This window comes from Ambystoma mexicanum, chromosome 1q (assembly GCF_040938575.1).
Source record: "Ambystoma mexicanum isolate Mex_15411 chromosome 1q, UKY_AmexF1_1, whole genome shotgun sequence".
Taxonomy (NCBI): Eukaryota; Metazoa; Chordata; class Amphibia; order Caudata; family Ambystomatidae; genus Ambystoma; species Ambystoma mexicanum.
The window spans coordinates 689266959-689281728 of NC_090922.1; the positions used below are offsets into that span (position 1 = coordinate 689266959).

A 14770-nucleotide genomic window follows, 5' to 3' on the forward strand; every position below is an offset into this window, starting at 1 on the left:
ATTGCAAAGATTGCAGGGTCTCCTTGAATAGGCTCACCAGATCCAAGATCCAGAAACTGGCTTGCCACCATGGTGCAACTATTATGAGTGAACAGCAAGCTACTTCATGGAATTTTCACAGAGCTCCATGTACAGAGCTGCATGTACCAGTGGCACAGGAAGGAAGGTGTAAGCTGTTATTCCATCCCATGGAATCTCCAGCACATCCATGAGAGAACCCTATCCCTGTCCTCCTCTGAATGCATACATAGGACAATGGTTGTTCATATTGGAGGCAAAAAGATTCACCTTAGGGAATCACCACCCAATGAACAGATTTTGCACCACTTGAGGGTGTAAATGCCACTTGTGGTTTGCTTCAGTAAAGGGCTCAGGTGATCTGCTTCTGCGGTTGACACTCCAGGCAGGTGAACCTCTTGAAGCTTTATGCCCTGGTGCACAGTCCATTCCCACATTTCCAAGGTCATATGAATAAGAGGGGGGGACCTTGTTCCTCCCTGTTTGTTGAAATAAAACAATGAGATGGAATTGTACATCCTTATCGATACCGTCTTTTGCTGAAAATTGAGGAGAAAGGCATCCAGCGCTAAGAAAATGGCCTTCAGTTCTAGGTAGTTGATATGCTGTATGTGGTCTTACACATCAACTGTTCAATGTTGCATCCCAGCCCAGAAGGGAAGAATCTATGGTGATAACCACATGGGGGAAAGGTTGTGGAAAGGAACCCCTTAAACTGGGTTCTGAAGGTCGAACCACCAAAGATAATCCTGGATTAAGTCCTGTGGAATCTGAATCAGTTGCAATTGAGTGTCTGATCCCTGTGACCATGATAGTCTCAGGGCCAACTGGGTCCTTTGCATCTTTAACCTCATCAAGGGGTCCGATTGGACACAAGATGCCATCAAGCCCAGTAGTCTTGATGGAACCAACAGGCTGCGGTGCTGCCAGAGGAGAGGAATAGGTGTTCTGGATGTCCACTACCCCTTTGGTAGTCAGGAAGACCATGGCAAGTTGGCTGTCCAAAAAGAAGCCCGTAAAATTCTAATGCTAGGATGACACAAAGCTTGACTTCTTCCAGTTCACTGACAGACATAGGTCGAGGAGCAAACCCAGCAAGTAGTGGAGCTGCGTCTCTACTGTCTCTGGGGACTGACCTCTTACTAGCCAGTCATCCAGGTCTGGATAGACATGGATGCCTTGGGGACGGAGAAAAGAAGCTTCTGCTGCCATTATCTTTGTAAAGACTCTGGGTGCCGAATCGAGTCCAAAGGGAATAACTCAGTACTGGAAATGTGACTCCCACACTGAAAATCTCAGAAACTCCCGATGCTGGGACCATATAGGATAGGTAAGTATGCATCATTCAGATCCACTGCACATATCCAGTCTCCCTGGAATAAAGCAGAGTGGATCTGTGAAGGGGTAATCATCTTGAACTTCTGAAGGGGAAGGAAGAGATTGAAGTCCGCTACGTCCAGGATGGTGTGCAGGCCTGCCTGGTTCGACTTTGGCACCGTGAACAGTTGAAAGAGGAAATCCTTTCCAGTCTCTGGACTTGGTACCTCCTCTATAGCCTTTTGTTAACATTCACATTTAATAATTGCTGTGCAATGCCTAGACAATGTATTTATTCTAGCATGACAAACCATGTCGGCAGTGAAAAAAATACATTCACTGAATGGTGTTATCCATATTTGAAATTTGTAATCTCGCAATAATTTTTTGGGCAATCTGACAAGTGTGAACGAAGCACCGCAATGAAAATGGTAATGGATGAAAATTTCTAACATACTAAAGTTTCAAGTGGAACACATTATGTTCTGTTTTGAATTGCAAAAAAGCTGCTGATTTGGAATACCAATTTGGTATTAAAACATACACAGATTGTTCCTTAGGCTCAGTAAATATTGAAACAGCATTATAATGATTGCATTTATTTATGCATGAATAACTAAGTCGAAGAGATCTACTATGGGAACATGTTTTCACTCCAGAACATCCATGATAAACATAAGCAATTCTTGAGGTTCAAGTAATTATGGATTGTTTTACATAATGGGCAACAGATGGTGGATTGTCAGGAACAAACTGTACATCAATGTTGGCATTCCATATCTAAGGGATGGTTGTAATATAATCATGTATATACTTAGAAGCCTCATTTGTCGTGATATTAATTGTTTCCTTTGGAGACTTGTCAGTCAGGCTTTAGCTCAGAGAAAACGAAAACTATTCACTTGACAGTGACCTGTGTAAATTAAATCAACATTTAGTGTAGTATTAGCCTTACATTCTGTAGCAACATTTTCAATATTTACCAAACTTATGTGATCGTAAATGTAGCACTTATTATTTAAGTTTCTTATTTGTGTATTCTGAAGGAATGACACAAGTGATATAGTTTTCAACAAAACGACACACACATTTTTCTGAGACTTTTCCAAATTTTGAAACATCTTTAATCCACAGTAACATTTGAATTTGTGGGACTGTGCTCTATTGGTATTCCCTCCACAACAAAGGTTCAACTTCTCCTAGAGGAGGAAAATTGAAAATAACATAATGCGTGAAATGTGTAAAGAAGCAGTTTCTAAACATGATGATGTGTGTGCACCTGAAAACTACCCAGGGGTGCCCTTTGGAATTCTCTGTTCCACCTTAATATTCCAATTTCACTATTGCAAGAAATAAATAATGTTGTATATCAACAATTCAGAATCAGTTCAATGGGAGGCACCTTGTGAAAGAAAACATTTTCTTTGGTGTATAAACAATGGTGTGAGACAGGGCTAGGTTTTGGCACCCTCCACTTTTTGTATATATAAATAATGAAATTGCCAATGAAATAAACCGTCTTGCAATGTATTTCCCTTAATTAAATAGAATGTGATTACCCTCTCTGTGTCCGATAATGTGTTCCTCATATTTCAGTGACGCTGACAGGTAACACAATATACTACTCTCCCTGACTATGTGCATTGATGGGATGCTCTGATAGAGTGCATAATTATTTCTTATTGGCGCACAAGCACCAGACCTTATAAAAAAGGTCTGTAAGAACATACTTTAAATTCATTGACAACAGCATGAGCCCGCTCCAATTCAGATGTGAATAGCTATCATACTGTGAATTCTCAGAGCCTCCTGTCTTTTCATGATAACCATCTTATCAATAAAGCTTAGCAGCAGTCAAATCCAGCAGACACCAGTTTCATGGACTCAACATTGACCAGTAACACCTTTTCAGGGATTTGTGACCCTTTTGTCATGTATCGCAGGCAGGTGCAGTGGATGATGTACAGGCCCCACTCAACATAATCCATGATCACCGAGAACGGCAAGCAACAACTCCAAAGGCAATCAGTTTTCAATGAGTTGCCTGCTTCCTTGGCCTGTTTCACTGTGAGTACCCAGACCACCCACCTATCCGTGGCAATATTTGCCGGAAAATGAAAGGGGGTCAAGTACAAAACAATTGTTTGTAGGGTGTATCACTTAGAAGAAGTAGAGGTCACCCAAACAAAACAGTAAAGATAATGAAATCTAGGAATGGGTGAAGATAAAATGTAAGAATCCCAGATTAAAACATGACAAAAATACATACGTATTTGAGTGAACATTGTATAGCAATCCATCTGCAATTAAGTTTGATATGCATTAACATTAAGGCAAATAAGTTGAACCTGTCTTGGGATATGTTAGAGTTACAGGCACATAGAAAATTGAGAAGAATAATGTCCCAATTCCGGGCAAGCCCTAAAATAGCTAAATGTTTATTTTATGTAAACAAAAAAAGAAAGTATCCAAGGAATTGTCGGGTGAATTTTATGTGAATTTTATGTGAGTATACTTCCATATTCAAGCATGATGATATGGTTCCCTCATTGTGAATACATCTATATTTGAAAATAGATATTGTTCGCTTTATTGTGCATTGTTTACCATACTCATTGTTCCAGACCGAAATGGGACATGCCGAACCATGTAGTCATGATGGGTTTTGTCATAAGTTCAATAGCATTGAATTGTGATAAAACCTTAACTCATGGTTGTGCATGTCCTATTTTGGTCTGGAACAATGAGTATGGTAAACAATGTACAACAAACAAACAATGAGCAGTATCTATTTTCAAATCTATATGCATTCACATGTGTTTCTGTGTTAAAGTAGATGTACTTGTTTTATTAGTATGTTTATTTTTAAATGAGTACACAACAATGTTTTGCTGATTTCATGCAATAAATGAATTCTTATACATCATTGGGCATATTGAAATGAAAATATATATTTTTTGCAGGTCGGTCATGTTTCTCAACATCTGAAATCACTCGGATTGAACTTTTTCAGCAACTAGATACCACAAGGTGTGCACAGTTGGACATGCCAATTGTACTGATTGTACAATCAATTCAGATATACATTTCACTGAAATTAAGAAACACAAAGTCTCACCCACTCTTAAATGAATTCAAATAAATAAAACTAAAATAAAATATTAAATAACTGTTATGCAGATAAGCAGTGTTGTCAAACAATGCAAAAAGAGTACATATAAAAAAAAACCCTCATCAAGCTTTAAAACAAATATCTACTGCTTCTTCTAAGTCTATTGACACAGTCAACATGTCAGGTTAGTCTGAACATATGTAACAGCTACAAGAAGAAATCTTTAAAATCCTAAGGTTTACTCACCAAGATGTCTGTTCCCCTCCAGTGTCATCATCTGGTGATCAAAGTCAGGCCTTCCTACAAAAGAAAGGAAGGTTGCATGATAAGGAGAAATATTATCAGACTCAGCATTCCAATAAAGGCCCTGGCAATCCACCCCAATGTTAATATTATATTAAAGTATATTAAAAGCCCACATTTTTTACAAACAATATCACTTAAATCAGCCAATAAGGTTTTTATACAAAAAGAAAAAGGACTAGTCATTTTACAAGTTAATTCTAACATGTTACTAAAAGGTGATAGCTAAAATGTGTTTGGAAAAACACCACATTACAGCCATATGGTATATAAGTGCCACATCACTCCCTACAGAAAAGCTTTCCCAAATCCATTCATAGGAACCATCCATAGATGCCAGTATCATCCTCCTCCGAACCAAAGTTAAACGTTCACATTCAATGATCAGATGCTTAACGTTTCAATCACAAAATGACAAAAATGTCTACAAAGTCCAGTATCTTTATATCAATTCCATTCTTGCTCTCATGGCCTCCAGGGAATTAACTCAAATAAATGTAATGTGTAAGTATTCAGAGATCATCACGTTTTTTGGATATTCCAGCAGGGGAAGAGGCTGTTTCTCCCATTTGGAAAGTTGGTATAGGTACAGGCCACTAAGAATATGTCTTGCCAGGTCTGTGATAACTTGTTCATTATCCAATGCATGTTTTTCTCTTCAGCCTTTTTCTTAAATCGAAATAAGGGAGTAGGGGCAGGATCCACTGCGGCACTAATGCACCATTTATTGGCTTCTAAGACAGACTTTTTTAGTCTAGAGTCCTCAAATCCACACGTTAAAATATGTGATGCCTTATAAATAAAGTTCAAATGTGCGTTTCCAGGACTATTGACCAATTTCCAAAAAAGGTTCATCTGATGCAAAATAAATTGTCTGCTAATGCTATTAAGTCCTAATTCAGCATACAACTATTCAACTGATGACTATGACATTTGGTGAGAATTTTAAGGCATCTCCCTTACATTTTCCTAATATTAGCGACATGAGAAAATGTTGAGGTCCCAAGCTTCAGCATCATACATGATAATCAGGGGTATTTTCACCTTATAAACTTTAATAAGGGAATCAATTGAGTAGCCACAATGGCCTTGGGTGAAGCTCATAATGGAACTAAGTTTCTGGTGCACTTGTATCTTTATTCCAACTATGTGCGGTAGTCACGTCAGTTTTGAGTCTATTGATACTTACAGATAAACATATTGTTGGACAATTTCAAGATCATGAGTACTGATTTACCAAAATTAACTGTGATTGGCTTTATGTGCCTGAGCTTTAAGAAAAACATGATGTTAGACATATTGGCATTGATTTTAAGCCTGTTTTTTTCAGAGTAATGATTCAGCTTATTTAACAGATGTTATAGGCCTTTACCTGTTCAGTCTAGCAGCACCAGATCATCAGCATACCCAAGCTATGGTATGCTTGTGGAGCCCAATCTACGTGGAAAGATTTTAGCAGAGCTCAGCTGTTGGGGAAAATCTGGAAGATAACAATTGAAGTGCGTTGGAGCTAATATGCAGCCTTGATAAAGGCCCACAAAAGTTGGCACAATATTAGTAACTTCCCCAGCAAGGGGCAATCTTACTTTGACCCTCGTATTACTGTGGATAGAAATAATCCTTTTAAGTAGCCCCATGAGGATACACCAGTTAATCAGCTTTTGCCAAATGACCTCCCAGTGTACATTGTCAAATGCGGCACTGAAGTCGATGAAGGCAATGTAAAGAATCTGTTTTAACGTCCACCATGCAAATTCAACCATAGACGTCAACGCCAAAATGTTAACATGCGCACCCATACCTTCTGAAAACCAGTCTGGTTAAATGGGATAACAATATTATGGGAAATCCAAATATTCAGTTCATACAAATTATCCATGAAAATATTTTAGACAATATGTCCAACATGGCCAAGATTTGATCATTTTTAAGGTTACTTAGTGTCCCCGGGTTGATGATGGTTTTACGCAACGATGGCAGAAGAATACCACTCCAACTAAAGGCAAGAAACTGGCCATGTAACATGTGGCCCACCGGAGCATGTTCATCTTAATCAAATCATTACAAAGTCCATCAGGGCCTGATGCCTGGAAGTTTTTTAAGTTCTTAATAATTGTAACGATTTGACCGTTATAGATTTACTTTTCTGATATGTCAAAGTTCCCTAGACACACAGGAAATGTGTTGTCCAATATTTTCCCCATGTCCTTTTCCTAATTCACTTGGGAGGTACTCTCCATGATGGCCTTTGATGTATGTGAAGGTCTGACAAGGTTCCAGAAGCTTTTGAAACCATTCCTTCTGGAAACCATAATCAATGCCTGCCACTTTCCAGAATTTTAATTTTATGACGTTTGCTCAGCTATTTATTATAATTATAAATAGTCTTCCTATTCCCGACAGCCTAGCTCACATAATAACTGTATCAAGATTCTGCATCTTACGTCTAAAACATCTCTTGGGGTCTCTTATTTCCTGATGATACAAATGTTTGTGGTTACCCCGATTAAAATGACAGCCTTGTTAATATGACTCTTTCTATTGCCAATGATGTAGGCGGATAGTCTGTGCATAGCTACAACATAACACTCCTGATTGATTATTTAATATTCAGTCAAGGTATTCAAGGGTTTAGGTACATCTAAGTCCAAATCCCTAATGATTGCAGAAATAGAAATACGGCATGCACCATGGTAATTAAGTTGTCAACTAAGAGTGTGTGGAGGTTGATGGCAATATGAGATACATATGCTTAGCCTTGTTCAATTTGGTAGCATTCCAAAAGATCCTATTATAACCAGTATTCATTTTTACTTGCCCAAAAGTATCCTATAGAAGCACTGGTTCAGATAGACTTAGGAATGTTATCAAAGGAAAACTATCACTCGTTTTCAAATGGGGTAATTGTTAAGCCTTCATCATAGGCAAATACTGTATCAGAAATAAAAATGTAGTCAATTGTTTCAACTTTTCCACATAACACTCCATGCCAGATTCCTCCCACTTTAAAGCACTGTATTATCAGTGTTATTTTGCCCAATTTAACGGGACTATGTTTAACAACCTTGTAAGGATAAAGAGCTGAGTCAGCCTTCCCAGGAATTGTATTTGTCAATGGAGGATGCACACATGTTACTGGTGAGTTCTTAACTTGCTGAGCTATTTTGCTAGCAATTATACTATGTAAAATGCGAGGTGGGTACTATAAACAATGTGCTGAAAATGTACACTGCATATGAGAAATCAGTGACGTGTGATTGGTGGCTAAATAGAACAATCTTCTCAGCTTTTAGTGAAGAGTGAAACGTGAAATATTTAAAAGCATTTCATGAAAACAAAATTGTATGGGGTGGTTAGGAGCAAATTGTATGCAAAAAGCACAGCCTACACCCTGACTCAGTCGAATCAAACATCATGCAAATAATTTCAGGGTAAAAGAGCAAACAACATTCATACAGTAGGAGGGCAAGGATTAGAAAAGGATACTCAACACAGTATTATCCTTGCAAATTATAATCGTCAGGGTAACTGTGTTCTGTGTTCTAACCCGAAGAGTTATAGTCACCAAGCACTTACATCAACGAATCAGTCATTATCCAGGTGAAAAACGTGAATATTAATGTTCAAAAGAGATATACATTTCAGAATGTGTGGACACGGTAACAGCAACCAATCAAAATAACATTATATTAATGAATTGTAAACTGTCATTCTACCACCATTTCCATGGTGTCTTGGTGCTCTAGTAGATCTCAAAGAGAGGGATCCTGGCTTCAATTACTGGAGGCAGAGGGAAAATATTATGTTGAAGCATCTAGTTCAGAAATACCCGTATGTACTGTGTGTGGGTCTGTTTCTAGGCATTTGGAGTTGAGAGCACTTGAAGTACCTCTGTCTGTGAATCTTTTTTTCATTGCTATACAAAAGGTTTACCAAACAATCCAGACAATTAAAAGAATATATATACAACCATAAAACCATAAAAAAAAAATAAGCAATGTCATAAAGCACGGGATAAAGGTAAAAATAACTTGTAATCACTCAAGGAAATACAGTATTATTATTATTATTATTGTAGCTATTGTTATTGTTACTATTATTATTATTATTATTATTATTATTATTATTATTATTATTACTGTCATTCTTTTGTTTCCATTGATTCATTTAGCTACATTACTATATAACAAATGTTTTGATCAGGCTTTGTTAGATTACTCAATCTCTAAACCACCAGGCCCTCCATAAAAAATGTACAAACTGCAACCCTGGCATTTGGGATCTCTGATAATCTACAAAAATGGTATACCACAGAAAGTTCCATGACTCTATGGGGGTAATTCATAGAATTCAGTGCACAAGTGGCGCACGCGGCTGGCGCACAGTGTGCGCGTGCGGCAGTCTGCGCCAGTCGTGTGCGCCAAAACCCATTTCAGCGCACATGGTATTAATTGATTTTAACATCCATAACCAGCCGTGGCGCAGAGTGGTGCAGCGACCCTGCAGCAGCGCCAGTTACGCCCCCAACCCCGCCCCGTGCGCTATGAGCAGCGCACAAATCCAGAACATGGCCCAAAGGCCAGTGGACCAGCATACAGCCCCCCAACCACAAAAACGTGTGTAAAACTCCCAGTGCACCCCTCAGAATACATGCATGCAGCCCATCCACCCTCCCCATGCCCCACAGGCAGCCCATCCCCCCGGTGCATGCCCCACAGGCAGCCCATCACCCCAGTGTATGCCCCACAGGCAGCCCACATCACAGGGGGTCAATTCCCATTCGATTTCGGTAGCGCGAGAGGGGTACGTGTATTCTGAGGGGTGCGCAGGGAGTTTTACACGCGATAGGCCCTGTGCGAGTGGGCTATGTGTATTTGTGGGGTACGCGGGGAGTTTCACACGCGATAGGGCCTGTGCGAGCAGGCTACGTGTATTTGTGGGGTATGCAGGGAGTTTCACAAGCGATAGGACCTGTGCGAGCGGGGTACGTGTATTTGTGGGGTACGCAGGGAGTTTCACGCGCGATAGGCCCTGTCTGAGCGGGGTACGTGTATTTGTGGGCTACGCAGGAGTTTCACACGCGATAGGCCCTGTGCGAGCGAGGTACGTGTATTTGTGGGGTACGTGGGGAGTTTCACACGCGATAGGCCCTGTGCGAGTGGGGTACATGTATTTGTGGGGTACGCGGGGAGTTTCACACGCGATAGGCCCTGTGCGAGTGGGGTACATGTATTTGTGGGGTATGCGGGGAGTTTCACATGCGATAGTCCCTGTGCGAGCGGGGTACGTGTATTTGTGGAGTACGCAGGGAGTTTCACATGCGATAGGCCCTGTCCGAGCGGGGTACGTGTATTTGTGGGCTACGCGGTAGTTTCACACGCGATAGGCCCTGTGCGAGCGGGGTATGTGTATTTGTGGGGTACGCAGAGAGTTTCACACGCGATAGGCCCTGTGCGAGCAGGGTACGTGTATTTGTGGGGTACGCAGGGAGTTTTACATGTGATAGGCCCTGTTTGAGCAGAGTACGTGTATTTGCAGGGTACGCGGCGAGTTTCACACGTGATAGGCCCTGTGCGAGCAGGGTACGTGTGTTTGTGGGGTACGCAGGGAGTTTTACACGCGATAGGCCCTGTGCGAGTGGGTACGAGTATTCTGAGGGGTATGTGGGGAGTTTGACACGCGATAGGCCCTGTGCGAGCGGGGTACGTGTATTCTGAGGGGTATGCGGGGAGTTTGCCACGCGATAGGTCCTGTGCGAGCGGGGTATGTGTATTTGCGGGGTACGCAGGGAGTTTGACACGCGATTTCGCTAGCGCGAGAGTGATACGTGTATTCGGAGGGTTGCGCAGGGAGTTTTACACGTGATTTGGCATTGTGTGCCCTCCCGGTGTGCGGTTTCCCCCCTCCCCATGCCCTGCAGGCAGCCCACACCGCACAGTACTACCCTACAACCCTCACCATGACCTGCAATCAGCCCACATGGCACCATGCACTTGTGAGCACACTTGTGAGCCCAGTCTCATGTCCCCTTGCACCTCTGCCCACCCAGCATTGACGGGCACCTGCCAGCAGCCCTGACTCATGTCCCCCTGCAAAGCATTGACGGGCACCTGCCAGCAGGTCCCAACTCATGTCCCTCTGCACCCCCGCCCACCCAGCATTGACGGGCACCTGCCAGCAGGCCCCGACTCATGTCCCCCTGCACCTCCGCCCACCCAGCATTGACGGGCACCTGCCAAGCAGGCCCCGACTCATGTCCCCCTGCACTCCCGCCCACCCAGCATTGACAAGCACCTGCCAGCAGGCCCTACTCATGTCCCCCCCCAACAAGTCATCACGATCCACACACATTGCCCTTATGGCCACCCAAATCCCACCCCACGCCACCCCAGTCCAAACACCCAACCCAGTATACCATCCACTCCACATTGAAATCCACCATTACATGATACATCCCAAATGGCAAATATGCACATCAATACATGCCTGTCACACACACACACTGGTTGCAAGTGATCGAGAAAACCCACATCTTGACATGCATGAAACCAATGAGAGAATACCACACAAATGATGTATTAAACCAAAATGTATTAAAAATAAAAGCCAGGAAATGAAAGAAACTCACACAATAATACAAATAATAAACACAAGGCTGCATGTCCAAAACAAATTAAATAAAATATATGAATGCTGCATCAAAATAAATCCAAATGAAAATGTCTCCAAAGGGTTTGTCCATCAAACAAGATCCAAATGAAAAAATAAATCCATTGCTCCATGGTAAAAAATGAAAAAAAAGAAGTCCAATCCAGTCTTGGATTCTGTCTGCATAGTCCATGCACCCCAAATGAAAGAAAAATATAAAGGAAACCTAACACTAATTAACTGTATACAATGACGGCAGGAAAGTCCTACGGCTCACTTGTTGATTTCCTGGGCCAGGACATCATCGAACTCCCGTTCTACGTCCTAGAGGCGGGCCTGTTCTATGGCCCCGAGGTATCACAGGGATAACGACATATCCACCTCCAACTCCCTGTGAAATTTCCTCGAGGCACTCAGCCCGCCTCAGCGCCCTGCGCATGGAGTTCTCCTCCCTGACCATAGGGAGCCGTGCCTCTTCCACCCACCGCTGCTCCGCATCTATTTTCTGGCCCAACGGCTGCCACATGGAAGACACTCCCAATCCAGGGTCCTCCTGCCCTCCGGCCGATGCCTGCCCCTCTGATGTTGATGGCCCCGAGCCATCATCCCTCCCACCTTGAGCTGCTGCCGTGCATGTGCCCTGGATCTTGATGCCTGCATGTCCTCCTCCTGCTGGGGTCCAGTTGTTGGGGTGGCCACTCCTCCTGGACCTCCGACTCCCGACTGTGGCAGGGATGTGTCCTCAACCAGCCTGTACGCTGGGTCAGAGGCAGCTCCACAGGGTACCCATGTGATACTTTAGCCGGAAGATGGCACGGAGGATGACTGGCGCATAGGGGGTTCAGTTGAGGAGGGGGTCGGTACAAGGTCCAGCAGACGGAGGAATCCAGCACTGGTGACCCGTCCTAGTAGGTCGACGCGGTCAAAGAGGCATCCCAGATAACGTGCAGAGTCTTCATGAAAACCCTTCAGGTCATCTCGGATGCCCCGTTGACGCAACGCCACCCCAGCCAGGACAGGCTCAGGACAGGCTCAACACAGTCCTGGATTGCCATGTCTGCAGGGAGAGGAAGGTGAGTTGTTGTTCGCACATCCCCTCCCTGTGAACAGGTCTGGATGAAGGCATCCCTGCTGGTGCGGGATGATGCAGTCACAGGATCAGGGACAGGATTACACACAGGCACCTCCACAGCAGCCTGTGCGGCCTCCTGTCCCTACCCCTGGACTGCACCACTAGCACCAGTGGAATCCCCCCTCCAGACCCCGTGTGTGTCCCTTCCATGGCCTCCTCCTCTACAAAACCCACCACCAACCTGGATGACTACGTGCCATCTTCCTCCATCAGACACTGTGGAGTCTCAGCTGTCCCTTCTGCGGCCGAGGAGTCCACCTCCGATCTCCGCCTCCTGGACCTATCCACAGCAGCTGCGGCCACGGACGCGGCACCAGACTCCTCACTCACCGACGAGATGACAACTTGGGAGGGTAGCCGGGCCTTGCATCTCCGGCTGGTGGTGAGATCCCTGCCGCTTTGCTCCACAGCACCGTCTCCGCCCTCTTCATCAGTTGACGCTGCAGACAGGGAGAGATAGAACACAGACAATGGTCTGATACACACATGACAGTTGCACACGAGTGGCAGTGTCAAACTTCACACATGGCATCACACTCCCCAACACACATATCATTTCAACTCACACACATGAGCAAATCAACAGCAATGTTGCAGCAGGCAGCACCATCCAGGCAGGCAGCACCATCCATACACATACAACAGCATGAGCAGCCGAAGGTTAGCCTGACGTCACATACAACACGGGTAGTGCAGAACACATGCACACACGCCACCAGACATACATACATCTGTACATCTCCACCACCTGTCACAGTGATATCATCGCCATCCATGTCACATCTGCCAATCAGCCTCATACCTCACATGCTCACATGCATCCATGGTGTATCACAGTTGCACATTTGTCAAATACACACACATGCACATGTACATAGTGCAGATACATGCAGGTGGAACCAGCATCCATGTGTGACAACACAACCATGCCACAGTACATACACAGAAATTTAAACATGTGTGCACCCACACATGCATTCGGCCAGCATGCATTTGATCACATACACCATTGATGTGTCTCACACATGACAGGACTCACATGCGGCAGGATCATATCCCTGTACATACACATACATATATGGGCCTACAAAGACATATGTCCAACCTGCACACTCCTGGCACACCTCAACATGCAAAGTGTCCAATCAGTGCGCATGTACACTTACCGCTCCGGGTCTGCCTCTCAAGGAGCTGGAGGTGGAGTGCTGGGTGTATACATTCCAGGACCCTCATCTGGTTGTTGGTAAGGTGGACCCGGCACCCCTCAGCATCCGCTGCCTTCAAGAGGCGCCGGGCCTTGTTGAGGGTCCTGGACCTGAAATCCTCCCAGCGCTTCCGGACGTGTTGAATGTCACGGGCTGCCACCCCCTCCACGTAGATGGCAGCCATAATGTCCATCCAGATCCTCTTCCATCCTTCATTGTCGGCGCATGAACATCCAAAGAGGGCATCATACTGCCCGAGGACTTGCTCCACCAGGATACCAACTTCATTGGCACTGAAGCTGGTAGCCCTTTGCCTCTCTGCTGGGGGGTTGCCACTGGTGCCAGATGGTGTTGTGTCCGACATGGCAACCCCTGAGGCAGGTGTGGGTGGGCAACTGGGTCCTGGGGCTGGGCTGTGGAGGGATGGAATCCCAGTCGGGAGTATTCTGTTCCAGCAGGGGTGGTCACAGCAACTGGACCCCTGCTGATGGCTGACGTGCAGGCACCAAACAGCAGGGCACGTGGCCAGCAGGCAGGCAGGCAGCAACAGATGGCAGGTGGAAACGTGCTCAGGGCTCTGGGGGGCAGGAAAATTGCCTTCTGGGCAGGAGCGTGGTCTTCCATGTGTTGTCGGGTGGCGAGCTTGATACGGAGTGATTTGGCATGTGAAAAAACTGCACGTCAGCGTGTAATTCGAGGAAAGGCCCTTCACGCGTAAGCGCGTCTGTGACGTTAAGTGCGTGGGCGTTTCCCTCATGACGGGTGCATAGTGATTCAGCACATGAAAAAACAGCACATCCGCATGTGAATGCATGTAATTCGAGGAAAGGGCCCAAGTGCGTAAACGCGTATGTGACGTTATGCGTGCAGGTGTTGCTCTCTGCACGGGTTAAAGGTGAGCGCGGGCCAGCAAAACACTGTATGTGCTGTTCATGGAGACCGACGCGTGTGTTTACTCTGCTGGAATCACACGCGATTACTTCACAGCGTCTGAAGTCCGTACCTCTTATTTTGGTTGGGTGTTGCCTACGCGCA

The 14770-nt window shown here is 44.5% G+C and overlaps 1 protein-coding gene across 1 annotated transcript in view; it reads right to left on the bottom strand.

Annotated features, from left to right (window-relative positions):
• Positions 1–14770, bottom strand: part of LOC138535309 (retinoic acid receptor RXR-gamma-like) — a 1109202-nt gene that overhangs the window by 907429 nt on the left and 187003 nt on the right. The window contains exon 2 of the mRNA XM_069641285.1: positions 4694–4747. Coding sequence (XP_069497386.1) covers positions 4694–4747 — 54 coding nt within the window. The remainder of the gene's footprint in view (positions 1–4693; positions 4748–14770) is intronic.